Source organism: Ovis canadensis, chromosome 4, assembly GCF_042477335.2.
Source record: "Ovis canadensis isolate MfBH-ARS-UI-01 breed Bighorn chromosome 4, ARS-UI_OviCan_v2, whole genome shotgun sequence".
In the NCBI taxonomy this organism is placed as follows: domain Eukaryota; kingdom Metazoa; phylum Chordata; class Mammalia; order Artiodactyla; family Bovidae; genus Ovis; species Ovis canadensis.
This window is the reverse complement of record NC_091248.1, coordinates 131,945,638-131,971,034: the sequence shown is the minus strand read 5'-3', so window position 1 is coordinate 131,971,034 and position 25,397 is coordinate 131,945,638. Positions and strand designations below refer to the sequence as shown.

The following is a 25,397-nucleotide window of genomic DNA, read 5'->3' as shown; positions in this document are numbered from 1 at the left end:
CGGGGTCAGGGACTTGGGGGGCAAGTGTCCCGACATGGACGCGAGGTTCTGGACGTGGGCTGGAGCTGGATAGGAGCCAGGGTGAGGGGCACCCTGCCCTGGGGTGTTGGCAGAGTGCGCGCGGTGGGGTCTGGCCCATGGTGAGGGCTGGGGTGGCACCCACAGCCCGCAGGGGAAGCCGGAGGAGGCAGAGCTGGCGCGTTCGGATGGGCGATTTTGGGAGAGTGGCGGCTTCGGAGGAGAAGGCGGAGGGCGAGGTCGCGCACTGTAGCTGACCCGCCACGGTCTGCTGAGGTGTCTGCTGTGCTCCAGAGGACCTGCACTCTGTGTGCTGGCCCCGGCTATGAGTGGCGAGTGGCGGGAGGAGCGAGGAGGTGGTCAGAGAACGGGAGGGCCAGGCCCGGCCAGGTGGTGCCATCGAGACCCGGGGAGAAGCTGGAGCCTGGGAAGGAGCAGGCGCCCCTGTGGGCGGTGGGCCCCGTGTCAGCACCCAGCCCTGCAGGGGCCGTGGGGAGGGTGGGGTGCAGATGCCCGGCCAGAGGCAGAGAAAGGGAGGAAGTCAGAAATCGGGGTGGGGCAGGCTGGGGAAGCCTCCAGGGCACCTGCCCTGTGGGCCAGCGGACGCCTCCCTGGGCTGTTCCCTGGGGCTGCCTTGGGGGTGGTGGGGGGTGCCAGCCTCCTCCTCCTCAGCTGTGGAGACGGGACAGGTGTGCCCGGTGCCCCCTCGCCAGCAGCGCAGAGGGCCTTGCTCGTCAGTGATGGTGTTTCCAGCGGCTTCTGTGTCTTTCCAGTGCAGTGGAGGTTGACTGTACCTTGGAGTCTGTCCCCTCGCACCTGGAAATGCGCAGTCCGTGGCGGGGCACACGTCTGCCTTCCCGCCAGCCGTCCTGCAGGTGCCACCTCCAGGGAAGACAGTCTCTCTCCGCCCGCGGTGCGGGCTGGGTGGGGTCTGTCCTCACCAGGGCAGGGTTGTGATACCGACGGGAAACCTTCGGAGGAGACCTTTGCGGAGCTCTTTAGCAGCATCAGAACATTGGGACATTTCACTGCTAGATGTGGAGAAAAAGAATCTTTGAAAGTTAGAAATAGAAGATTTAGTTTAAAATTAGATCAGGAGGTTGGGGAAACACAGCAGCCATCAGACTCTTGCTGAGATTGCACGTTTCTGGCGGTGAGGAGCTGTGCGTGTGTGTGAGATGTGGCGCTCAGCGTCAGGGACTTAACTAAGGACTGTGGCAGCGCAGAGCGGCATCCATACTCGGCGTCCCCTGAAAACTGCAGCTGGCAGCGCGGCACGCCGCCTGCCCGCTCAGGTGGGCTCACGCAGGTCTCCAGCCAGACTCAGGTCAGAAAGCTGGACGCAGCGTCTGGTGGCTGGGGAGGGCGCTCCCGGGGCGTCTCGGCGGCTGGCGGGCTGGTGCGGGCCCTCTGGGCGGCGCCCACCTCAGGCTGGCTGGGCCCTCGCCTGCCTCTCCGCCCGCCCCAGACGCACCAGCCCTGTCAGATGCCGCCCTCAGGAGCCCCTCGGGAGCCCTGTTGCTGACGGCAGGCAGGCTGTCAGGTTCAAGCGGGCTGCCACTGCTGCGGGGAAGCAGTGCGCGCGTGCAGGTAACGTTCTAACGGTGGTGGTGGTGTAGTCGCTCCGTCGTGTCCGACTCTTGCGACCCCATGAACAGAAGAGCCTGGCAGGCTGCAGTCCGTGGGATTCTCCAGGCAAGAATACTGGAGTGGGTAGCCTGTCCCTTCTCGGGGGGAACTTCCTGACCCAGGGTCTCCTGCATTACAGGCAGTTTCTTTACTAACTGAGCTACAAGGGAAGCCCATTCTAATGGTCCCCAAGGCTGTAAAGTGATAATAACCTCCTTGAAGCCCCCCGGCCCCCTCCCCCCCCCACTCCTGCCTGCTTCTCTGCAGGGTCAGCAACCCAAGTGTTGTTCTCTGCTCGGCTGGGTCTGTGGTGGGCTTCATTTCTGCCCCACTTGACTGGGTATTTTTTAATACTTGCATAGAGAAAAGAGTTATCTTGTTACTTAAAAACTTACTTAAATCTGCTTTTTCTGCCCAGAGCTCAACTGCGAAGTTTCCAGAGTGCCCAGAGTCTCCTCTTACATGTAGGGTGATTCCTAAGACAGGTATCCTCAGACTCTTGAGTTTAACTTTTTTCAGTTTTAATTTGTTTCATCACTGAATCCAAGGCCTGTTAATCTGGCAAATTATATAACTTTTTGGAGTCTATTTAAGTGAAAGATGTATGTTAAAAACATACGAGATTTTTGTATAACTTTGCTTTATGTGAAAGTTGAATTTCCAGAGTTTTATTTAAATGACAAGGATACAAAAATAGGGATTAGTTGTATTGGTTGACTTTTCAGTTCAGTTCAGTTGCTCGATCGTGTCCAACTCTGCAGCCCCATGCTCTGCAGAGAGCCAGGCTTCCCTGTCCATCACCCATTCCCGGAGCTTGCTCAGACTCATGTCCACTGAGTTAGTAATGCTACCGAACCATCTTATCCTCTGTCGTCCCCTTCTCCTTTTGCCCTCAATCTTTCCCAGCATCAGGGTGTTTTCCAATGAGTCATTTCTTCAATCAGGTGGCCAAAATATTGGAGCTTCAGCTTCAGCATCAGTCCTTCCAGGGAGTATTCAGGACTGATTTCCTTTAGGATGGACTGGTTGGATCTCCTTGCAGTCAAAGAGTCTTCTCCAACACCATAGCTCAAAGGCAGCAATTCTTTGGCTCTCGGCTTTCTTTGTAGTACAACTTTCACAAATACACATGACTACCGGAAAAACCATAGCTTTGACTATACGGACCTTTGTCGGTAAAGTAGTTTATCTGCTTTTTAATACGCTGGCTAGGCTTCTTGTAGCTTTTCTTCCAAGGAACAAGTATCTTTTAATTTCATGGCTCCAGTCACCATCTGCAGTGATTTTGGAGCCCAAAAAATTGTCTGTCAATGTTCTCACTCTTTCCCCGTCTATTTACCATGAAGTGAAGGGACTGGAGACCATGATCTTAGTTTTCTGAATGTTGAGCTTTAAGCCAACTTTTTCATTCTCCTCGTTCACTTTCATCAAGAGGCTCTTTAGTTCCTCTTCACTTTCTGCCATAAGGGTGGTGTCATCTGCATATCTGAGGTTATTAATATTTCTCCCAGCAGTCTTGATTCCAGCTTGTGCTTCTGGCAGCCCAGCACTTCTCATGATGTACTCTGCATAGAAGTTAAATAAGCAGGGTGACAATATACAGCCTTGACGTACTTACTCCTTTTCCTATTTGGAACCAGTCTGTTGTTCCATGTCCAGTTCTAACTGTTGCTTCCTGACCTTCATACAGGTTTCTCAGGAGGCAGGTCAGGTGGTCTGGTATTCCCATCTCTTTAAGAATTTTCCAGTTTGTTGTGATCCGCACAGTCAGAGGTTTTGGCATAGTCAATAAAGCAGAAGTAGATGTTTTTCTGGAACTCTCTTGCTTTTTCCATGATCCAGTGGATGCTGGCAGTTTGATGTCTGGTTCTTCTGCCTTTAGCTTGAGCATCTGGAAGTTTTGCAGTTCATGTACTGTTGAAGCCTGGCTTGGAGAATTTTGAGCACTATTTTGCTAACATGTGAGATGCGTGCAAGTGTGTGGTAGTTTAACATTCTTTAGCATTGCCTTTAGTAAAATCCGTTTGTTACTGTTTTCCTTGACCATAGGAAGTTGCCTTCCAATTTTTTTGAGCATGTAGGGAAAATTCATAATAAGACGGGTTTCTTTTGTTACGTCCAGCGCCATGCAGGTAGTAGAATAACATGGGATGTGACTCTGCGAGGTGATGTCCCTGGTTCCTGAGGCTTGTTGGTTGCTTGCCGGGTGCTTGGCCGACACCTGTCCCGAGGAGGGGATGAGTTCGGGAGAAGCCGTGGCCGGCGGGGGCTCTAGCCTGAGGCCTCTGTCCAGTGTGTGTGCAGAGCCCCACGTCACCCTGAGGATGGGGAATGGACTGCTGTGCATGGGCCTCTGGGCTGGGGAGGGCTGCCCACATGCACATAACCTGGGGCTGGGTCTCTCCTGCCCCTCGTGTGTGTGGCGGAACGGGGTGGCCACAGACAGGGCGGGCTGGGGGCTGCCGTCCGGGGCCGCAGTGTCCCGTGCCTTCATGCGGGTGGGGTCTTGGCGTCCTCTGTGCCCTTTGCTTGCTGGGGAACGGCAGCTGCGGGAGGGAGGGTTGGTCAGGCTGTGGCCCGGGGGAGGTGGGGGGTGGTGGGGCGTCGTGGTCGCAGCGGGACTGTGGGGTCAGCGGGACACAGCAGCCCCCACCAGCACCCCCCGTCCTTCTCTGGAGCGCGTCAGCCCCTCCAGGGAGTGTATCTGCCCACGTCCGTTCCGTAGCCTCTTCCGTTTTACTTACTCTGTTCCACGTTTTGGTGAAGAGGTCTCAAGTACTAGCGTGTCCACTTCACTGAGCTGGCAGTGTGTGTGCACTGGGAGAGGCAGGTCCGCTGGTGAGGGTGAGCGCGGCATGTCGGGTGTGCGCTCCGCTCTCTGAGGGGCCTGGAGGTGAGGGCAGCAGCTGTTGACGCGCCCTTGCCTGATCTCCGCTTCCAGATCCTGCAGTCCCTCTCGGCGCCGACGAAGACGCTGGAGCAGCAGGTGAACCATGGCCAGCAAGGCCCCGGGAGCGCTGTGCTGCTCGGCCAGGTGAAGGTGGCCCCGGAGCCAGCCCCGGCGCCACAGCCTGTCCTGCACCTGCAGCCGCAGCAGCTCCTGCAGCTCCAGCAGCAGCATCTGGCGCAGCAGCCCTACCCGCCGCCTCCACCACACCCGTTCCCGCCGCCGCCGGCCCACCCGCACCAGTTCCCCCAGCAGCCCCTGCAGCGGCCCCAGCCGCCCCTGCAGCAGCAGCAGCAGCTCGCCCACCTGCAGCAGCAGCACCTCCAGCACCTGCAGCGCCTGCAGCAGATGCAGCCTATGCAGCCGACGGCACAGCCGCCTGGCCCGCCGGCCCAGGCCCTACAGCCCCCACCACCCCAGGCGCAGGCGCAGCCCCCACTGTTCGGACACGACCCAGCGGTGGAGAGTTAGTAATGTGCATCCTTCTTTCCCTCCCCTGAAACCCTTGTACCTGCTCTGAGAGCGTTTGAGGGCAGGCTAAGGATTTGTGTCAGAGAAATACATAGAAAACGGGGACCGTAGTTCAGAATCGATAGGTTTCTCGGGTGGCCTGGGCCTCCATCCATACCCTGAAGTGAACACCGGTGTCCTTGGAATGGCGGGCTGCCACAAGGACCACTCGGAGCGCTCGGCGCCCAGACATAGACCGTGGTGGCTCCCGGTTTTGAATCATGTGATATGGGCGATCGGGTAGCTCCATTGTAGCAGCTGCTTTTGCAGGACCTTTTGCAGAGGTCCTCGATGGGTGGAGACATCATGGGCAGGCGTGACTGACTTCATAGGTTCACACTGAGCTCTGCAGAGTGCGCTTTCTCGTGTTCCATGCACACGTTCACAGCGCGGGCTCTGGTTCATTTTCCTTGTGTGATTCTGTTCTAGTCCCAGAAGAAGGCTTCCTACTGGGGTGTGTGTTTGCAATCGCGGATTATCCAGAGCAGATGTCTGACAAGCAGCTGCTGGCCACTTGGAAAAGGGTGAGGGCACTAAGATACACACACCTGCACACACACACAGACGTGTACCTACGCCTGTACTCACACTGGGTTGGCCAAGAAGCTAATTTGTTTTTTTCTGTAAGACAGCTCTGATACCGCTTAACTGACTTTAACTTCATGCAAAACAGTTTTGTTAGATTGTTCTGTGACAGCTGTCTTATCAGCTTGTATTCTTTTTAAAAGTTATCAAAATTGGTGAATTTCTGTGTAGCCATTTTAATATTGAAGATGAAAGAAACAAAGGAATATTCTTGACATATTATGCTTAATTATTTCAAGAAAGGTAAAAAAACAACTGAAAAGGAATAAAAGGGATCTTTGTACAGCGTATGGAGAAGGTGCTGTGACTGATCAAGTGTGCCAGAAGTGGTTTGCAAAGTTTCCTGCTAGAGGTTTCTTGCTGGACGGTGCCCCATGGCTGGGTAGACCAGTTGAAGTGGATAGTGAGCAAATCGAGACATTAGCTGAGAGCAGTCAACATTACACCGCGTGTGAGGTAGCCGACACACTCAGGACTTCCACATCCAGCGCGGAGAGTGAGTTGCACCAGCTTGCCTGTGTTCATGACTTTGATGTTTGGGTTCCACACAAGGAAAGCGAAACAAGCCTTCTTGACCTTTTTTCCACATGCAGTTCTCTATTGAAACGTAACAAAAAACGTTTTGTTTTTAAAACAAACTGTGACCAGCGATGAAAAGATACTGTACAGTAATGAACAGAAGAGATTTGGGGGCAAGTGAAGTGAACCACTTCATGGGAAATAGATGGGGAAACAGTAGAAACAGTGTCAGAGTTTATTTTGGGGGGCTCCAAAATCACTGCAGATGGTGACTGCAGCCATGAAATTAAGATACTTACTCCTTGGAAGAAAAGTTATGACCAACCTAGATAGTATATTCAAAAGCAGAGACATTACTTTGCCGACTAAGGTCCGTCTAGTCAAGGCTATGGTTTTTCCTGTGGTCATGTATGGATGTGAGAGTTGGACTATGAAGAAGGCTGAGCGCCGAAGAATTGATGCTTTTGAACTGTGGTGTTGGAGAAGACTCTTGAGGGTCCCTTGGACTGCAAGGAGATCCAACCAGTCCATTCTGAAGGAGATCAGCCCTGGGATTTCTTTGGAAGGAATGATGCTAAAGCTGAAGCTCCAGTACTTTGGCCACCTCATGCAAAGAGTTGACTCATTGGAAAAGAGTCTGATGCTGGGAGAGATTGGGGGCAGGAGGAGAAGGGGACGACCCAGGATGAGATGTCTGGATGGCATCACGGACTGGATAGACGCGAGTCTGAGTGAACTCCGGGAGATGGTGATGGACAGGGAGGCCTGGCGTGCTGCGATTCATGGGGTCACAAAGAGTCGGACACGACTGAGCGAGCAACTGAACTGGACTGAACCGAACTGAGCTGAACTGAAGTGAAGTGAAGTGAAGTGAACTGAGCTGAAGTGAACTGAAGAGAACTGCCGAGAGGGTGATGTTCTGTATCTGGAGTGGGTGGAAGGGGGTCCTCTGCTGTGGCTCCGCCTGGAAGACCAAACGGTTACTTCCGACAAGTACTCCTCCCGCTCAGACCGGCCGGAAGCAGCGCTGCATGAAGAGCGCCCGGAGTTAACCGACAAGAAGCTCACGCTCTCCCAGCAAGATAGCTCAGACCGCATGTTTCTTCGATGGGTGACGACCAGGCAAAAACTGGGAGAGCTTGTCTGGGAAGTTCTGATTCATCCACCATATTCACCAAACATGGCACCTTCTAATTTCCATTTATTTCGGTCTTTACAAAATTCTCTTACTGGAGAAAAATGCTAATTCCCTAGAAGACTGTAGACAGGCACCTGGAACAGTTGTTTGCTCAGAATGATAGGAAGTCTTGGGAGCGTGGGACTATGAAACTGCCTGGGAAGTGGCAGCAGGCAGAGGGACGAAGTGGTGGACACGCTGTTCAGTCAAGCTCTTGGGCCGCATTAAAAATACATCTTTTAGTTTTAAAAAAATCAAAGAACTTTTTGGCCAACCCAAGAAAGTTCTCGCCCTTTTGGTAACAATGTTCCCCTCAGTGCCACACAACCGGGCAGCCACTGCAGTTGGGATGCAAGCCGGGATGAAGAAGCTCAGAAATTCAGAAGCTGAATTTAACTTCATGCTGCTCTGCTTTCTTTCTTTCTTTTTAGAATACAGTTGCTTAAAGGCAGCGCTTCTGGCCCCAGGGACCAGTTGGCGCTGTCTGAAACTTTTCTCGCTGTCCCAGCGGGGGAGGTGTTCTTGGCATCTGGCTTGGGGGTCGGGGTGCAGCCAGCCCCCTGAGACGTGGGACGCCCACAGTGCAGAACAGCTGGTTTTAAAACATCCGCAGCGCCCTGTCTCAGAGAGAGGGCATCCCACTCTTCCTCCAAGTTCAGATGAAACAGGGCTCAGCGTTCGTCTTTGCTGGGTAGTGCTGGCTGGGAAAGCCTGTGAACATAACCAATGGTTAGTTCACACTTTGGGAAATGCACTGTGTGCATACATGGTGGGTCTCGTGAGCGCTGTCCCTTTGGAGATCGCAAGGCCCTCTCCCCCGGGTGCGGGAGCCGACTGACCGTGGGTCTCGTGTGTGTGCAGATCATCCAGGCGCACGGAGGAGCCGTGGACCCCACGTTCTCGAGCCGCTGCACCCACCTGCTCTGCGAGAGTCAGGTCAGCGGGCTGTTCGCACAGGTGAGGGCTCGGCTCTGCTGGGACCAGGGGGGCTCTGAGCAACGCTGGGACGGTCGTGCTTGGAAAGGACTTTCTCCCACCTCTGAAGACAGGAAGCCGCTTCTCGCTCATTTCCGTCCGCCTCTGGCGTGTGCACACCTCTGTGGCCCCCGGCTTCTCTGCCCGTGAGGACTGGGGCGGAAAGGCAGGTTCCCAGTGAGAGGGAGGTGGACACCATCCGCCCTGGCAGGGCCACTCACTGGCAGGTCCCCATCCTGCGGTAGTTTCAGGGGCAGTTACGTTTTCGTAACTCGCTGTGTTCTCACGGGGGAAGTCTAATTCTGATGGTCAGGAGTGTCCTCTCCTTGCGTGAATGAGTTCATTTCCTGGGCTGTCAGCTTTCCTCCCTGCTGTTGGCTCTTGTTCCTGTGTAAACGGTACCAGTTTCGTCTTGTGTTCAAGTTAACTGGTGACACTGTTGTAGTTTATTAGTTTAGTTGAGTGCTAAGCTCCTGAAATTCCTATATTGATAGGACTTCCAACAGAAGCGACCTTGTAGTTACAGCCTTGCAGTTCTGTGTGTCACCTGCGGTAAAGCCCCCAGCGACCGGCCCGTACTGTTGTGTTCGCAGGCGATAAAGGAGAGGAAGAGGTGTGTCACGGCGCACTGGCTGAACACAGTCCTGAAGAAGAAGAAGCTGGTGCCGCCCCATCGGGCCCTGCACTTCCCCGTGGCCTTCCCCCCGGGGGGCAAGCCGTGCTCCCAGCACGTAAGGCTCCCCCGCCTCCCTGCACAGAATGAGCATCTTGTTTCCTTCTCTGTCCCCCCTGTAACAGTCACGGCTTCCTGACATTTAACGGGTTCTCCCACGTCTCGGACACTGTTTAATAAATGCCTGCTCCCTGGTGGCCCCGACGGTAAAGCGTCTGTCCACAGTGCGGGAGGCCCGGGTTCGGTCCCTGGGTTGGGAAGATGCCTGGAGAAGGAAATGGCAACCCACTCCAGTATCCTTTTCTGGAAAATCCCATGGATGGAGGACCCTGGAGGGCTACAGTCTGTGGGGTCTCAAAGAGTCAGACACGACTGAGCGACTTCACTCACTTTACGCTTAAGTGTGTGACACCAGGAGTGGCCACAGCCAGCCAGACGTGATCTCCTGTCGGTTCTCCTGGCCAGATGAGCCCAAAACCGGGGTCAGTAAGAACTGACTGATGTGCCTAGGTGGCTCTGTTACCGCGATCGGAGCAGTGTCGAGCCGACACAGGGAAGCGTTCCCCTTTGGTGTGTGTGCTTCCTGTCCCCCTGGGTGGCTCGTGTGCAGCATCGTCGCCAGTAACAGCATTCCCAGAGGCAGTGCCACCAACGTGCCCGTCAGTGCTGGAGGAGGAATGGAAACACGTCTGTCTAAGCAGAGCTAACGGAGAAGAGCCACATCAGGCGGGTTAACCCATCGTGCCCTCTTGACCTCACTGGGCCTTTCCCCCCAGATTATCTCTGTGACGGGGTTCGTCGACAACGACAGGGACGACCTGAAGCTGATGGCGTACCTGGCGGGCGCCAAGTACACAGGCTACCTGTGCCGCAGCAACACCATCCTCATCTGCAGAGAGTAAGCGCGGTGCCGCCACGGCCACCCTCAGCCCGCACGCCCCGCCCGGGTCCCTCGGTCAGCTGGGGCTCCCTCGGTCAGCCGGGGTTCCATCTGGGCCCGTGCAGCCCCGCCTCGGGTCGCTTGGTCAGCTGGGTTCTGTCTTTGCCTGCACGGCGCCGCCCGGGTCCCTCAGTCAGCCAGGGCTCCGTCTGGGCCTGCATGCCCCACCCTGGGTCCCTCGGTCAGCCGGGGCTCCCTCGGTCAGCCAGGTTCCATCTGGGCCCGTGCAGCCCCGCCTTGGGTCCCTCGGTCAGCCGGGTTCTGTCTGGGCCTGCACAGCACCGCTCCAGGTCCCTTGGTCTGTGTTGAGTTCTGGGGTGGACGTCACAGAGTCTGTTGACAGAATGGCAGTGATGTTGGTGGCGATGCTAGCAGGGGAATGAAACGGGATGATTCAGGAGGCTGCAGTCAGACTAGGTGGCAGTGCTGAGCTGACAGCCGGCCCGGCGGTGGCCTCGCGTCGTGGGGATGCCTCCTTACAGCCCGGCCAGCTCTGCAGAGCCATCCTTGCCGCGTCCAGTGTGAGCAAGTGTGGGCTGGCTTGTGTTAACAGAAGTGTAAGTTTGAACACCGATAAGGCTAATGAGTGTGTTTTCTCTCCTCTCCTCCCCTGCCACTCCCCACAACAAAAAAGACCGACTGGTTTAAAGTACGAGAAGGCCAAAGAGTGGCGGATCCCATGCGTGAACGCCCAGTGGCTGGGGGACATCCTGCTGGGGAACTTCGAGGCCCTGCGGCAGACGCAGTACGGCCGCTACACCGCCTTCGGCCTGCAGGACCCCTTCGCCCCGACCCCACAGCTGGTGTTGAACCTTCTGGGTAAGCAGGCAGCTCCCCGTGGCCGCGGGCTGGCGCTGCAGGCGCCGCTCTTGGCTTTAGGGTGGTGTCGGTTTTCGTCTCATCTCCTGTTTCCTCTGGGTGCTGTCTTCTCTGTGCCGCCCTGACTGTGCTCCAGGCGGCCCCTCCAGGGAGTGGTCCCAGCTGCTAGAACACGCGCTGCCATGAGGGGGCCCATCCAGCTCTGGTCCTAATGGCCTCAGTTGCAAGAAAGCCCTCCCTGGTTTAATCCGCGGTCTGCCTGCTTCCCTGGGACAGACCTGGGTGTAACGTCCGCTCTGAAGCCGTGGTGCAGGTGGCAGGCCCACCCTTGGTGACACGTGTCCTTGAGGGCCCGGCTGGGCCGCCGCCCCCATGCGCTGCGCTCATCACAGACGGTTTCTTGGACGCCAGAGCCCCCGAGAACGGGGCTCCCAGAACGGTCTGGGGTGCAGCCCATGCGGGCAGGCGGTGCCTGCACTGGGCCACGGGCAGGCAGTTTGCTCGGGATTGTCTCACACGGAACCCTCGGCCCCTGCCAGGCTTCCCTGTGAACTCAGGAATAGTCCTCACGGCTCCCTTCCTGGAGGCCGTCCCCTGAGCCTCTGCGTGTCCAGGATGACCCGCACCTGGAGAGGCCTCTCATTTCTGCTGTTACTGACACACCTCTATTTTTAATTGTTTTTCTATTGGAACACGGTTGACTTACAACGTTGTGCTAGTTCAGGGGTGCAGCGAAGTGAATCAGTCATACTTGTACATGTATCTATTTTTGGGGGGTCTTTTCCCATGCAGCTGTAACAGAGTATTGAGTAGAGAGTTCCCTGTGCTGTGCGGCAGGTCTTTATTGTTAACCTGTTTTATATATAATAGTGTGTAGGGGTCCTGAAAAGGCTTTTATGTTGATTGTGGGTCCTTTCTTTACACAGTATTTCTGAACAGTAACCTGTCTTCTCTCTGCAGATGCTTGGAGAGTCCCGTTGAAAGTGTCAGCAGAGTTGTTGATGGTATGTCAAGTTGGTCACCCCGCTGTGGCGTTACCGTGTTATGAAGGAGGAGGGCTATGTCTGTGTCTGTAACTAACGTAGTGATCGGCCGTCATGACAGATGAGGGCTGAATCATCTCGCCTGTCGTTAGCTGTTTGGTGCACCCTTTTTCCTCTTCGTTAATGATACTGGGAGTTCCTTATTCACACACACGTTAGCCCCATGACTTCTTCAGAGAGCCGCGAAGGTTTGCAGAGCAGAAGAGAGGGTGGTCGTGTGTTTCCGTGGGGTTCGGGAGGCGGGAACTGGGGCACCGGCGCGTCAGCCCTGGCCGCAGCTCCTTGCCATGGCAGCGGGCCTGTAGCCCGCGGGCTGGGATCTCTGGTGGGCTGCCTTCGGGTGGGCTACTCTGCACTGGAGCACCAGGGGTTGGTTAGTAGGAATAAGTAAGGGCTGCCCTTCACTCAGGTGGAGAGGCGGTTGCTTCCGATAGTAGGTGAATGAGTGTGCTGTGGGAGGAGGTCTGCGTTAGAGGCCAGGGCAAGGCTGGCTGTGGCGGCCTCAGGCACCGGCTCCCCTCTGGGCTCAGCGTCTCCGCAGGTCAGGGCCTCCAACTGGCGTCAGGAGCACGGGCACCGTGCCCAGGTCCTGGAGTGGCCGTCAGGCCTGCCTTCGCCTCCAGAGTGCTGTGACCTGACCGTCCTGCACCCTCAGAGGGGAACCTCCGTCTTTCTGGAGGGATGTGATTGCAATCATTATGTTTTCCAAATTTCATTGAGACAAAAAATATTTGAAGTAAAAAGTGTTTTGAAAAGTTCAAGGTTGAGGATTAAATCTATTACAGGAGCTGAGAGGGGGTGAAGATGTCTTAAAGTGCTGTTGGGTCAGGTGAACAGGGAGGGTGGCCAGGGCTCCCTGGGCAGCTCGCGGCACCCGTGGTCTCTGCCGGTTGTGCAGCGGGGAGCGTTTCTTGTGTGAGGTGAGGTGGCTAGAAAGCGCTCAGAAGCTGCTGTGTTACTGGGGAGGCTGACTAAGGTAAATCGTCCTTTAATTACAGGGTGTAAGACTACCTCCCAAACCGAAGCAGAATGAAGTAACTAATATCCAGCCTTCTTCCAAAAGAGCCAGGTAGGAAGAATCACCTTGTTTTTTTAAGGCTGATGGTCTTTCCCAGTATGTTCTAGGAAATGGTGGCAGTCGGGATTTTCACTTGGAAGGGCTTCCCCGCTGACACTGGTGCTGAGGAATCTGCCTGCTGATACAGCGGGCATAGAGACATGGGTGCAGTCCCCAGGTCGGGAATATGCCCTGCAGGAGGGCATGGCTGCACGCTCCAGTATTCCTGCCTGGAGAAGCCCATGGGCAGAGGAGTCTGGCGGGCTGCAGTCCATGGGGTCACAGAGAGTCGGACATGACTGAGCAGCTGAACTACCAGGACTTGGAAGGATCTGCTGCTTACTTGCCTCGCAGCTGTATCGTGACAGCTTTCGTTTCATTGCTGGAGACAAACGGGGAATAGACAGTGTCTTTTCCTTTCTTATTTAAAAAAATACCAGTCCAATCTTCTTTATCTTTTCCCTCTTTCTCTGGAACCCCTGTTCTAGGAAACGATCTGCTGTGGTGGGACAGGGGCAGGGTACTGGAGCCCAGCTCCGGGCTTCCGCAGTGTGTGCCTGGGAGCCGCGCCGGGAGGGGCGGAGCCGCGCCGGGAGGGGCGGAGCCGCGCCGGGAGGGGCGGAGCCGCGCCGGGAGGGGCGGAGCCGCGCCGGGAGGGGCGGAGCCGCGCCGGGAGGGGCGGAGCCGCGCCGGGAGGGGCGGAGCCGCGCCGGGAGGGGCGGAGCCGCGCCGGGAGGGGCGGAGCCGCGCCGGGAGGGGCGGAGCCGCGCCGGGAGGGGCGGAGCCGCGCCGGGAGGGGCGGAGCCGCGCCGGGAGGGGCGGAGCCGCGCGCCCACACTTGTCTGGTCTGCCTGCTGAAGTTGAGCCGGCGGGGCCGTGCTGAGTGAGGGTCTTTGTCTCCTCAGCCACCCAGGCTGGGGATCGTTGGATTCTTTAGTAAAAGCCTAATTATGTGACTATATCTATCATTAAAATGCTGCAGGTTTTTTAATTTAATAGACTGTCTCAAATATAACCTAAAAATAGGATTTGAAAAAGTTTAAGGAAAGGGAAAAAAGTTTAATGTAAAATCTGTGCTTGAGTCAACCAGCTTTGTCCTGCGTCAGAGCTTCTGGGTGAGATGGGGCCTGTGGGAGGCGGTGGGGGGCTGGGACCACAGGGGCCCCTGGGAGCCCCTGCTCCTGCCCTCAAAGACCCCCAGGGCCAGCGCGGGCTGGGGGTGGGAGGGGTGCTGGGTGAGAGCCCTTTGGGGTGACTTTGTGTAAATGGTGGGGAAGAAAGAGCAGATGAGCCACTGCGCTTTCCCTTTAAGGAAGGAGAACCACGCACAGGTAAAGCTCTCAGGGCCTCTTAAAGCTGTTGGAACCCCTTGTTTGGTAAAGAACACGTCAGGGAAGTAATAGCCGTTCTCTGTTTCATAGAATCGAAGATATTCCACCTCCCACCAAGAAGTTAACCCCGGAACTGACCCCTTTTGTGCTTTTCACTGGATTTGAGCCTCTTCAAGTTCAGCAGTACATAAAGGTGACCTTTCCTTCTGTTTTGCATAAGGACTTCTAGGAATGTTCCTTGCTGTGTCTGTTTGCTTTAGGCTAGCCGTCTCTAAGCTAACGCGTAGTCAGGAGTAGCCTGCTGTAGCAGTGTCCATGGTGTGTGCTTACTGTGTCGTCATGACGCCTTCGCCTTCCCGCCTCCTCTTGCTGCGGCTTCCTCCTTAGATGCGTGCTTTCTTGTTAGGACGACTCAGGCGAGGAGGCCAAGAGCAGTCTGGTAAGCACACGTTAGCGAGGCCTCGCAAATCCCATTTCCACACGGACTCCAGCTTACGAGAGCAGCTGTGCCCCTCCAGCTTTCCTGAATGAACCCACCATCTTCTCAAGACTTGTTCCCTGGAGTGGTGGGCCCAGGGCTCAGCAGTGTATTTGTGTTTATTTACATACATGCACTTCTGGAAGTACCACCAGGAGGGATTGTGGGCTTGTGTTTCGTTATGTGGCTGTCTGGGGAGGGGATGGGTAAAGTATAGTTGACCTGTATCACGGAGTCAAACATTTCCCTTTATTTTTTTAAGGAAAAGAAACAATTATAAGTGCTACTATAAAATTCTTTTTTTACTTTTAAGATTGGGCGTAAAGAGATCAGCTCTTACGTGTCTGTGTCTTAGGTCGGTTTTTGTGTTGTCATTTCTTAGAGACCGTGTCTTAACTGCCTCACCAGCACTCACTTGGGCGTGTGCCGGGGTCCTGCCCCGGTGGATCCAGGGAATTCGAAGGGGAAACGGTGTAGGCGAGAAAAAACTTATTTATTTAGAAATATAAGATTAGATTAGGAAGAAATAGTGTAGTAGGAAAATTAGTGGAGAAAAAAGGCTGAATAACTTGGTTTACGTGGAAAACCAATAAAACTTCAGGACAAGAAGTTTGCACCATCTATGTTAGGCTGCCGGCGTCCATTTGCATAGTGGAGAGTGCCCCGCCTTGGGCTCCCTCTCTCATGGATCTTAGCAGCCGGGGCAAGTAAATAGACACGGCCAGCCTCCATGCCCCAGGTGGGAATTCAGCCAGAAAATAGAGTAAGAAAAGAAGACACGGGGGAAACCAGTCTTTCCAATGACTGGTCCCTCCTCTATTGTCCAGAAAGGCGTTATATACCTTTTGATTGTACATAGAGATCAATGGATAATACAAAGTTATGCAGCAGCAGCAGCCCTGACTCTTATCAAGACCAGGCTCTCTCTCTGCATACCTAGCTGTATACACAAGTCTTAGATGATTTACATCATCTTCTGGCCAGAGGGCCAATTAACATTTTACAGCCCTTTTCTGATAAGGGTAATAGTGGTGTTCTTCCCAAAGTCTAGTGCCACTCTGAGAAAGCACTAAAGTTACATTCTTACATAGCAAGGACACAACAATTCATAACAAGTAAAAGGAGTACAGTGATTTATAACAAAGAGAAAATCAATTAACTCAAAAGTCTAGTGTTGCTAACATCAAAACTACTATATTCCTTTTTCTATATCCCAATTACATTGATTAATATCCTTCAGGTGCCTAAAAGATAAAGGATATGGAGGCTTGGCGGCAAACATTAACTCAACAAACTCTTCACCAAACTAATTCTTAGTTCCAGGAGGCTCTATAACTTTAAGATGTTTTAAGCTTCGTGCCTCTCACGGTTGGGGGCTGTAAAGAATCCACAAATTGTAAAGTTGGGCAGACCGGTCAGATAAGTTAGAAAGCCATCAAGGGGGTTAAGCCGAGACATTCTTTTTATACGCAGGAGACTGTTGACTAGAGCTCTGAGTTAACTCTTTCCAGAGAAAGGTGGTGATGTCAGAAGAGTATAGTATAGCACACAGCAAACAGGCAGATTTTGGTTTCGGGGGAGATGCTCAGACAGAGGAGCCCTCGAGACCTGAGTCGCCTTGCCCGGCAGGCCTCTCCGCATGACCTTGTCGTGGGTGGGATCTCCCGTGCTGGCTCCCGGCGGGCGTGGGCGGCCTGGGGCCTCTACAGACGTCCTGCTTCTCACGGGGTGCCCCCCGGGGTCCGGTGGAGGGCCCGCTTTACTCCTGACTTGTGCGGCACTGATGAGGGAGATGCTCATTGTCGCTCCCAGTCTCTGCCTTGCTCGCACGGTGGCGTGAGTCTGGCTTCACCTCTTTCACCGTTTTCCGCGGCCCAGAGCCCCATTCACGGTCTAGACAAGTCCCAGCTGCGGGCGGGCGGGCGGCTCTGCAGACAGGATGGTCTGACGCCTGCTCTGTGTTCCCGGCCTGCAGAAGCTCTACATCCTGGGCGGTGAGGTCGCCGAGTCTGCACAGAAGTGCACCCACCTCATCGCCAGCAAGGTGACGCGGACGGTCAAGTTCCTGACGGCCATTTCTGTGGTGAAGCACATTGTCACCCCCGAGTGGCTGGAGGAGTGCTTCAAGTGCCAGAAGTTCATCGGTAAGGGGCCGGGCCGCACCTTGGGGACTGGGTGCCCAGTTAGGAGGGGTTTGCCTTGAATCTGTCCCCGTTTTCATCCCAGCAAACACCGAGTTCATTTTTTAAGTCTGTGAATTATAAGCAGATTCTCTCATGTCTCAGCGTGAAATTTGGTGCCTTTGCGTCTTGCTGTGAAATAGGAAGGCCGTGGTGATGGGGGAAGTGCCGGGGAAGAGCTCTGTGGCCCTGCCCTGCCGCTTCCTGACGGTTCGTCCTCTCTGCTACGCTGGCTGTCGAGCAGGGTTCCAGGTGTGGGTGGTGGACAGACCAGAGCCAGGGCGGCAGGAGCGTCCTGGGAATACGGGACGCGCGGCCTGGGGGTCAGTGCGGGGCACCCCCCACCCCCCAGGGCAGGCAGGGCATCTGTGGTGGGACTGTCTCTCCGCTGCTGCGTGCCCCCCGCACGCCTCCTGCTGGGGGCTGCACAGGGCAGACCTGTGCTTGGGTGGTGTCCACGGTGATCTCCTCTCCGCCCCGCTCTCAGTCGTCTGTCGGGAGCTCTTTGAAGTCTGCCCTGGCCACTGCCCCACGGCCGACTCCCATTTATCCCATGTCCTCACGTCTCCTTGCCGTCTTGTCGCTGTTCCCACGTCGCCTGCTGTGCCAGTGGCCGCCGGCCAGGCTGGCCCTGGTGTCCTCTCCGCTCTTGCCGCCGGTCGTGGCCTCCTGGTGGCTTTGGCGAAACAGGCGTGCCCTGGGCCCATCTCAGGCTTCTCTGCCCTGACGCCGGGGCCAGCGTGTCCAAGAGACCCCCACTACCCCCAGTTCCGCTGGGCAGACTGGGAGCCGACGGCGCAGGCCCGTGGGCTCTGGCTGTGCCGAGCCGACTCCCACGGTGCGTCTCGTGCCCGTCTGTCCCCTGCCAGTCCTGCAGCACAGGCTCAGGCACGCCTCTGCCTTCCCGCGTCTGTGCTCCAGCAGCGAGATGCCTGCTCCCCATGTCCTAAACGCACCAGCTCCCGGGACGAGTCCCCTGTGCGGAGGCAGCCCCTGACGGCCACCCCTCCACCCCAACCCTGCAGCATGGCCCCCCCGCCGGGGCTCTGACAGCTTTAACGCTGGGCGCTTCCAGCTGTGGGGGACAGGCGTTTTGACATTCTGTATTTGTCTTTACATAGTTTGAGACGCCAGTTGTATAGGTTATTTCTTTCTGGAATACACATGCCATTTGCACTGCTGTGGGAGGTTTGATTTTCAAGTTGACTCTTGCCACAACTCTGCAGAGAAGGCAATGGCACCCCACTCCAATACTCTTGCCTGGAAAATCCCATGGACGGAGGAGCCTGGTAGGCTGCAGTCCATGGGGTCATGACAAGTCGGACACGACTGAGCGACTTCACTTACATTTTCACTTTCGTGCATTGGAGAAGGAAATGGCAGCCCACTCCAGTGTTCTTGCCTGGAGAATCCCAGGGACGGGAGAGCCTGGTGGGCTGCCGTCTATGGGGTTGCAGAGTCGGACACGACTAAAGCCCCTTAGCAGCAGCAGCACAACTCTGACCAAGCTGATGTGACTCTAGCTGCTCCTCTTAGAAATCCAGGGTTGTCGCAGCCACTGTGTTCCTTTCAGAGTCCTCTCTCCTTACACACGGACAGCTTCCTCTCCTCCGTCACGGCTCTTCAGTAGGCCCAGCAGCCTTCATCCTGCTGTAGACGCTAAGATTTCAGATACATCCCTTGATTCAAGTATATATCACTTCGTGCATGACAGTACTTCTTTGTTCATTTTTTAACTTCACTTTTAAGACATTCTTCTCTTCTTTCACCGAGTGTAATGCCTTCTTTTTGAGGTGTTGTTTTGAGAAGAGAAGGGCGAGTGACGGACCCAGCGTGTGGCCCGTCGGCCCTACAGCGTGTCACCTGACTCAGCCCGACCCTGGACTGTTTGGTTACGATGATGAAACGCTTTTCTGAACGAGATGTATTCATAAGATTAAAACATTTTGTGATCTTTACTTTTTGACAAATTAGGTATTATTTAAAAATTCTTAGATCCTCAAGATCTGGTAGAACCGTTCTTTGTAAATTGCTGTATGTGTTTGTATATAAAAGGGACTTGTTTCTGGTACATCTGTAAACTGTGGCTATTGACTCTCGGCTGGAGTCCGGTGGCTCTGAACTCCCTGGTCCCTGGGAGCACACGCTGACTGTGAAGCTGGTTCCCGGGCTGTCCCTCTGCACGGGCGCCCTTCACCTGGGTCTGGGTTGGGGCGCTGTGGCCCCCCAACAGTGTAAAGTTACAGCTCGGGGTGGGGAGCCGTCCAGGGGTGAGAGGAGGGTCCACGGCTTTTGGGACATTTGTTCCTAAAAGCTAAGAAACCCTGGTCCAGGAGGAAGAGTATCTTTGGCCTGGCTGTTTTCGGGAGGAAAGGAACTGAAATATGGTCGGGGAGACTTACTCATTCACAGGTTTCTCCCGGGGTGCCTGGAGCCGGTCGCACATGCTGTACCCCAGCTCCAGGCCCTCTCTGAGGCCGTGCTGTCTTCCTTTTCAGACGAGCAGAACTACCTCCTCCGAGATGCGGAGGCTGAAGTGCTTTTCTCCTTCAGTCTAGAGGAGTCCTTGAGGAGGGCCCACGCTTCTCCGCTCTTCAAGGTATGCCTGGACAGGAGTTCAGCTCAGCTGCTACGGCCATGTGGCCGCAACGAAGCGGGCGGCTCGCCCCCAGAGAGCCGGGCGCTCCCCTCTCCCCTGCGCAGTCGGGCCTCCTCCAGGTGTTCCAGGGCTCAGAGAATCGATATGGAGAGAGATGCATTACACATAACCTGGGTTCAAAGAGTATGTTATGAATAATTTGTAAGAGATTTAAATTTTTTTTTTTGCTTTTAGCAACTATTCTCATAAAACATTTATTCAGCTGGAAAATGGAGACCATTCTTGAGAAAATACTAACTGAATATGTGTCTAATAATTCTAGACTACAGTGTTTAAATGTTTCTAAGATAGAACAGTTTGGAAAATTTTTTTGTATCAAACAGTGGCTTAGTAGATTAATAAGGTAATCAGTTTTTTTTTCTTAACTCTTAAGGAGCCAACTTAGGAATCAAAAGAGATTTGTAGTACTGAGCTAAGAGTACATTACCTAAAATAGTCTGTTATTCTAGATGTTTGAGAAGTTTAACACAAAATGGTACTTTTGGTACAGTTAAGAGTAAGGGTGTTAGAAAATTTTAACTATAATAAATCATTTTGTACTCCATCTGAGCTTTAGAAATTGTAGAAAATGTTCTTATTCTGGCTTTTACCACAGAATACCTCATGTATTACAGGAATTAAAGTCCTAGTCACTTTTAATAATTATAGGTCACACCTAGCATATGAGGGTGCTTGTTTCTGAAATGCCATGTCTGGGTTCTGCCAGGCCCACTTCATGTTGGGGACTAGGGGGGTCTAGCACCGTTTAGCTCTGTGAATTTAGGCATTTTGTCAAACTTTTGGGGTAGAAGGAGAAATTACGCACGCTGAAAATTCAGTTTAAAACCAGTACACGTATCCTCATTTTTAGGCGAAATACTTTTACATCACCCCTGGGATCTGCCCGAGTCTGTCAACCATGAGAGCAATTGTGGAGTGCGCAGGAGGCAAAGTGCTGTCTAAGCAGCCGTCTTTCCGGAAACTCGTGGAACATAAGCAGAATAAGGTGCGCAGGAGTGGGGCGCTGCTGGGTGTCAGTGTCGTGCATGAGGCTCAGTAACGAAGGAGCTGCTTTTCTTTTCCTTAGAGTTTGTCAGAAATAATCTTGATATCCTGTGAAAATGACCTTCACTTGTGTCGAGAGTATTTTGCCAGAGGAATAGGTATGTTCATTGCTCCGCTGCGCGTCGGCATGGGTGCGGGCAGGTCCTCATTGCTCCACTGCACGTCGGCATGGGTGCGGGCAGGTGCTCATTGCTCCGCTGCGCGTCGGCATGGGTGCGGGCAGGTGCTCATTGCTCCACTGCGCGTCGGCATGGGTGCGGGCAGGTCCTCATTGCTCTGCCGCGCGTCGGCATGGGTGCGGGCAGGTGCGTCCGCTTGACGGTTTTGTCTTTGTTCCTGGCAGATGTTCACAATGCCGAGTTTGTTCTCACTGGAGTGCTCACTCAGACACTGGACTACGAGTCATATCCTTTGGGAAGGTGGTGGGTGGGCCCCTCTCAGCACTCCGGGAGCCCCCAGGCTAGGGCACACCGCCAGGGCTAGCGGTGGAGCCGCTGGGAGGCCCGCTGAACCCCGTAGGCTGTCCTCTTGAGTAGGTGCTCTCACGTCTCCAGGCTCTCTGCTGCCCTCCGTGTTTCTGTCTGAAAGCCTGTTCTGCACTGCCTTTCCTTGCGGAAGGAAGACTTGGTGTAAAGCTCGCCTGAGCTGTCTGTGGGTGACCCTTCGGGCCTCTCCTTGCGTCTGCAGCCTGAGAGTAGCTGCGTCGTCCTGCTGTGGGTGGAGGCCTGGGCCGCAGGGCCTGGCAGGTGCCCTGCAGGGGAAGGCAGGGCCTGGTTTCCGGAGCGGGGCTTCAGGCACTGGGACTCTGTGTCTGCACGTGGCCGTGCTGGGTGTGGGCCTGGTCTGCGCTGCTGTGGGTTGTTTTCCTCAACACGCCTACATATAAGTTCAACTGACGCCCCTGCGCCCCTGCCAGGAGCCGCGGCCTGCCCCGGCCGCACCCGCGGACGCCCTTGTTTTCCAGCTGCTTTCTTCGGGACAAGCATTTTTAAAGCAGGAAGACAAATATATTAAATATGTTGCATCTTATTTAAGATGTGTAATTTTATTCTGAGGAAACATAAATTATGTTTTGTATTATACAACTTTTAAGAGCCCACATTAGGTTTTATGATTCATTTGCCAGGTTTTTAACTGTTTTCACAACACTGTTAATGGAACTTTAGCTGCAAATAGAAATGATGTAAATAAAGACCTTGCTATCTCTAAATTATGAATGTTAAAGATTTGAAACGTTTTGTACTTTATTTTTATTTCTTATACTCTTTTCTTTTATATTGAAATCTTGCCCACATTTTAAATAAATGTACTTTTGAACTTTGCTTAGAATTGAGTGATCCTTTCTTACGACACATTTTTTGGTATAGTTTATAGGGCTTGCATGAAGCTGGATCACATTTTAAGTAATTTCAAGGCAAAATATTTTCTCCTAGAATTTTCTCTCGTGGAAGTAGTTTTCCATCAAGGTGAGACATAAACTCCTGAGCAGAGGTATGTTCACAACATTAGCAGTTAAGACAGCACAGGCACCAACTGGCCAGACGGTGTTAATCTCTCCCACTTCTGTTCCAGGTACGGTTCTAATACTTCCTGTTGGGTTGTAGGTACAAAAGCATAAGTGGAGACCATCGTCTTACAGTGACTACTGACGTTCGAGCGTGTTGAATATGCTACAGGTATTCTCCAGTATACTCCAGTATTCTCCAGTCCAGTGCTGCCACAGAGGTTCAGCCCTGCCCCAACATCACTGCCCATCCACATGCTCCTCAGACACGGAACTTGCCTCCACGGCAGTAGCTGAGGTGTCTTCCCAGAAGGAGCTGGAATTGGCTCCAGTCTACCCTGTTGCGCAGTCCCTACCGTTTAATTCCCGAACAAAGTGGAGGGGGAGCAGTTTCACGCCACAGGAGTGGTCAGCACTGCTGGGAGGCTCAGGCGTCACTTAGTTACGTGGGATGTCCTCCTGGCTTTGACGTGGAGCCACGTGGAGTCAGTCCTGCAGTTCACCACTGTGAAGTGAGGCTCCACAGCTGGGACCTCACCTGTGGCGACTTCCCCGTGACCCGTCTCTTGCCGTGTGGGTACTGTTAAGTCTCAGCACTCGTGCATGACACGCTGGTGGTCTGCTGGAAACAGTAATCTGCCAAGCTCTTCCAAACACCCTGTTGGCACTTACTTGCATCAGTAACAGACTATGTCTCAATGTGTGTCCATTTTGGTTCTCACTTTTGTACCTAAGCAAACACACTTCCCTGCAGAACTGACTCTCCTCATGAACTGCAGATGGAATGAATGTTGATGTGAAAGAATTTAGAATCTGTAAGGCCCCGGAAGTACAGCAGAAGTTTCATGAGTTGGCACAAAATGTTGGTTGCTCAGTATTCAGAGTTATGGGCCGCTTCTTACACCCTTGAAGGAAAGTCGACGTGATCGAGGCATAAAAGCCTCTGGGTAGAGTCTGTGCATCTGTGCAGTCTTCAGTGAAGAGGGGGGTTTGTTTAAGCAACATGCAAGTCTGACTGATTTGATTAACCTTTCAATGAGTGTTTTTGCAAAAGCTGCCAAGAAATACTCCTTAAAAACTCCAGGAGCTGTCTACAGCCAACTGGCCTGCACAGCTGCTAAGCACTGACTTGGAGGCTCAGAGGAAATTACATATGAAGATTTAAGAAAAAGATAAATCAACTTACTAGGTTGATTAGGTTATAAAATTATTTCTCATAAGGAAGTCTCTCAGTCCCATTGTTTGGCCTGACTCAAGATTTAGCAAAAGTACAATGTAGACCACATGTGTAATTCTAAAGTTTCTAGTAGTCACAGTAGGAAAGCTTTTAGATTTTAGTTTCTACAGTTTAATATATCTGAAGTGTTATTTCATTTATAAGTAATATTAAAAAAATTTTTTTAAATACTTCAGATTTCAGACCACTTAACAGTTCAAAAAGTAGATTTACATACCCAAGTTATTCTAAGTGTAGGTTTTTTTAAAGTTAACATTGAGGCTGACGGCTGAGCCCGTCTCTCACGCCAGGCTTGTGTCCCGTACGTGGTGAGCTGGTGCGGCTGGCCTGCAGCGCCTCACTTTGCAAATGGGCGGGAGAGACACGGATACGACTGCAGACGGCACACTTGGTATCTGAACAAGCCTCTAGGATCATCTCATACCTCTGCGTAGACAAGTGCATGACTTTGAATCCAGATGGCAGAACAGAAGGACATGGAACTCATCTCCTCCCACAAATACATCTACACATGGAACAGTTCTCCCAATACCTCCTGGCGGGAAAGCTCAGGCAGCAAGGAGCACAGGAGAGATCTCCAGGTAACCCAGGGGGATGAACGGGCTGTTGGGGTGGGGGGAGGGGGTCGGGTGGGGGGAAGAAGAACCAGGCTTGTGCCCCCAGGAGGAAGCTCTGATAGGGGACAGGTTCCGGCCCCCAGAAAGGCCCTCACCCAAACAGAGAGGGGCTCTTCAGAGACTTGGAGGAGCACGTAGCAGGCAGGGCAGAGAGCCTGGCAGAGAGGCTCTGTGCTGCCTGCACGCAGCCAGTCTCCAGCCAGAGACGCGTGCCAGCTGGTTTATGCAGGACAGGCGGGGGAGAGGACCACGGTTGGCTGCATGAACAGCCTGAGGGGCTGGAGTGTGGCGCCGCTGCAACTGGGGTGGCGTGGAAGACACCCTGGCCGTCGTAGAAGCAAAGCACCGATGTGAAGGGCAGAGTGGGCCCCCAGCAGCCTCCACACTCCCCAGCACAGCCCCACCACCACAAGCCCCAGGAGCACTCGGACACCAGCAGGGCCCTCACCTGTGGAGGTGGGGCTGAAATCAGCCTCCCTGTGGCCGATCTCTGGTTCTGTCCACTAGGCGCCTGCAGGGCACGCGATTGGACAGCGGCAGCTCCTTGGCTGGGGCAGGTTGGGCTCAGGCAGCCGTGGGTTTGTGGGTGCACCTGGGGGCCAGACCTGGGTGCACAACTGCTGATTTCAGAGGATCTGCACCAGTGGCTCTGAACACAGCACCGAGGGCCACCTGCCAGCACCCCCCCAGAGGATGGGGTCCCAAGCAGACCCACACCAAGACGGAGGGTCATGAAAGTGTCAGAAGTGAAAGAGGGATCTAAAGGAAGCATTCAGGTGTCTAAAGGATTCATTACAAGAGAACTGCCACAAGGCTGCCGGCAGACTCCTCTCCAGAAACACTGCAGGTTAGGAGGGAGTGGCCAGGTAAGTTCAGAGTCCTGAAAGGGAAAACCCTGCCGCCTAGGATACTCTACCCAGGAGGACGGTCATTTAGCATGGAAGGAGAGGAGATCTCTCAGACGTGATGCCACGAGATGAACCCCCAGGTCAGCAGGTGTCCAGTACGCCGCTGGGGAAGAGCAGAGGGCAATTACGAATAGATCCAGAAAAATGAAGTGACTGGGCCAAAGCAGAAACGATGCTCTGCAAACGATGTGTCTGGTGGTGACAGTGAAGTCCGATGCTGTAGAGAACAATAGTGTGTAGGATCCTGGAATGTTTGGTCCATGACTCAAGGAAAATTGAAAGTGGTCAAGCAGGAAGATGGCAAGAGTGAACACTGATATCCTAGGAATGGACTGGAATGGGTGCAATTTAATTCAGATGACCATTATATCTACTACTGTGGGCAAGAATTCCTTAGACGAAATGGAGTAGCCCCCATAGTCAACAAGAGTCTGAAATGCAGTACTTGGGTGCAATCTCAAAAATGACAGAATGATCTCTGTTTGTTTCCAAAGCAAACCATTCAGTATCACAGTAATCCAAGTCTATGCCCCAACCACTAATGCCG

At 53.8% G+C, this 25,397-nt stretch overlaps 1 protein-coding gene across 3 annotated transcripts in view; it reads left to right on the top strand.

Annotated features, from left to right (window-relative positions):
• PAXIP1 (PAX interacting protein 1) overlaps nucleotides 1-21,905 on the top strand; it is a 41,957-nt gene extending 20,052 nt beyond the window's left edge. For 2 of the 3 annotated variants that reach the window (XM_069587192.1, XM_069587194.1), the window contains 15 exons: nucleotides 4,589-5,060; nucleotides 5,534-5,628; nucleotides 8,247-8,342; nucleotides 8,954-9,091; nucleotides 9,810-9,931; nucleotides 10,608-10,792; nucleotides 11,753-11,796; nucleotides 12,834-12,904; nucleotides 14,314-14,416; nucleotides 16,677-16,845; nucleotides 19,380-19,480; nucleotides 20,391-20,525; nucleotides 20,607-20,682; nucleotides 20,928-21,003; nucleotides 21,472-21,905. In XM_069587192.1, coding sequence (XP_069443293.1) covers nucleotides 4,589-5,060; nucleotides 5,534-5,628; nucleotides 8,247-8,342; nucleotides 8,954-9,091; nucleotides 9,810-9,931; nucleotides 10,608-10,792; nucleotides 11,753-11,796; nucleotides 12,834-12,904; nucleotides 14,314-14,416; nucleotides 16,677-16,845; nucleotides 19,380-19,480; nucleotides 20,391-20,525; nucleotides 20,607-20,682; nucleotides 20,928-21,003; nucleotides 21,472-21,598 — 2,010 coding nt within the window. In that variant the 3' untranslated portion in view covers nucleotides 21,599-21,905. Of the gene's footprint in view, nucleotides 1-4,588; nucleotides 5,061-5,533; nucleotides 5,629-8,246; nucleotides 8,343-8,953; nucleotides 9,092-9,809; nucleotides 9,932-10,607; nucleotides 10,793-11,752; nucleotides 11,797-12,833; nucleotides 12,905-14,313; nucleotides 14,417-16,676; nucleotides 16,846-19,379; nucleotides 19,481-20,390; nucleotides 20,526-20,606; nucleotides 20,683-20,927; nucleotides 21,004-21,468 lie in introns of all 3 variants that reach the window. The other variant, XM_069587193.1, reaches the window with a different exon arrangement.
• Nucleotides 21,906-25,397: the final 3,492 nt, after the last annotated feature.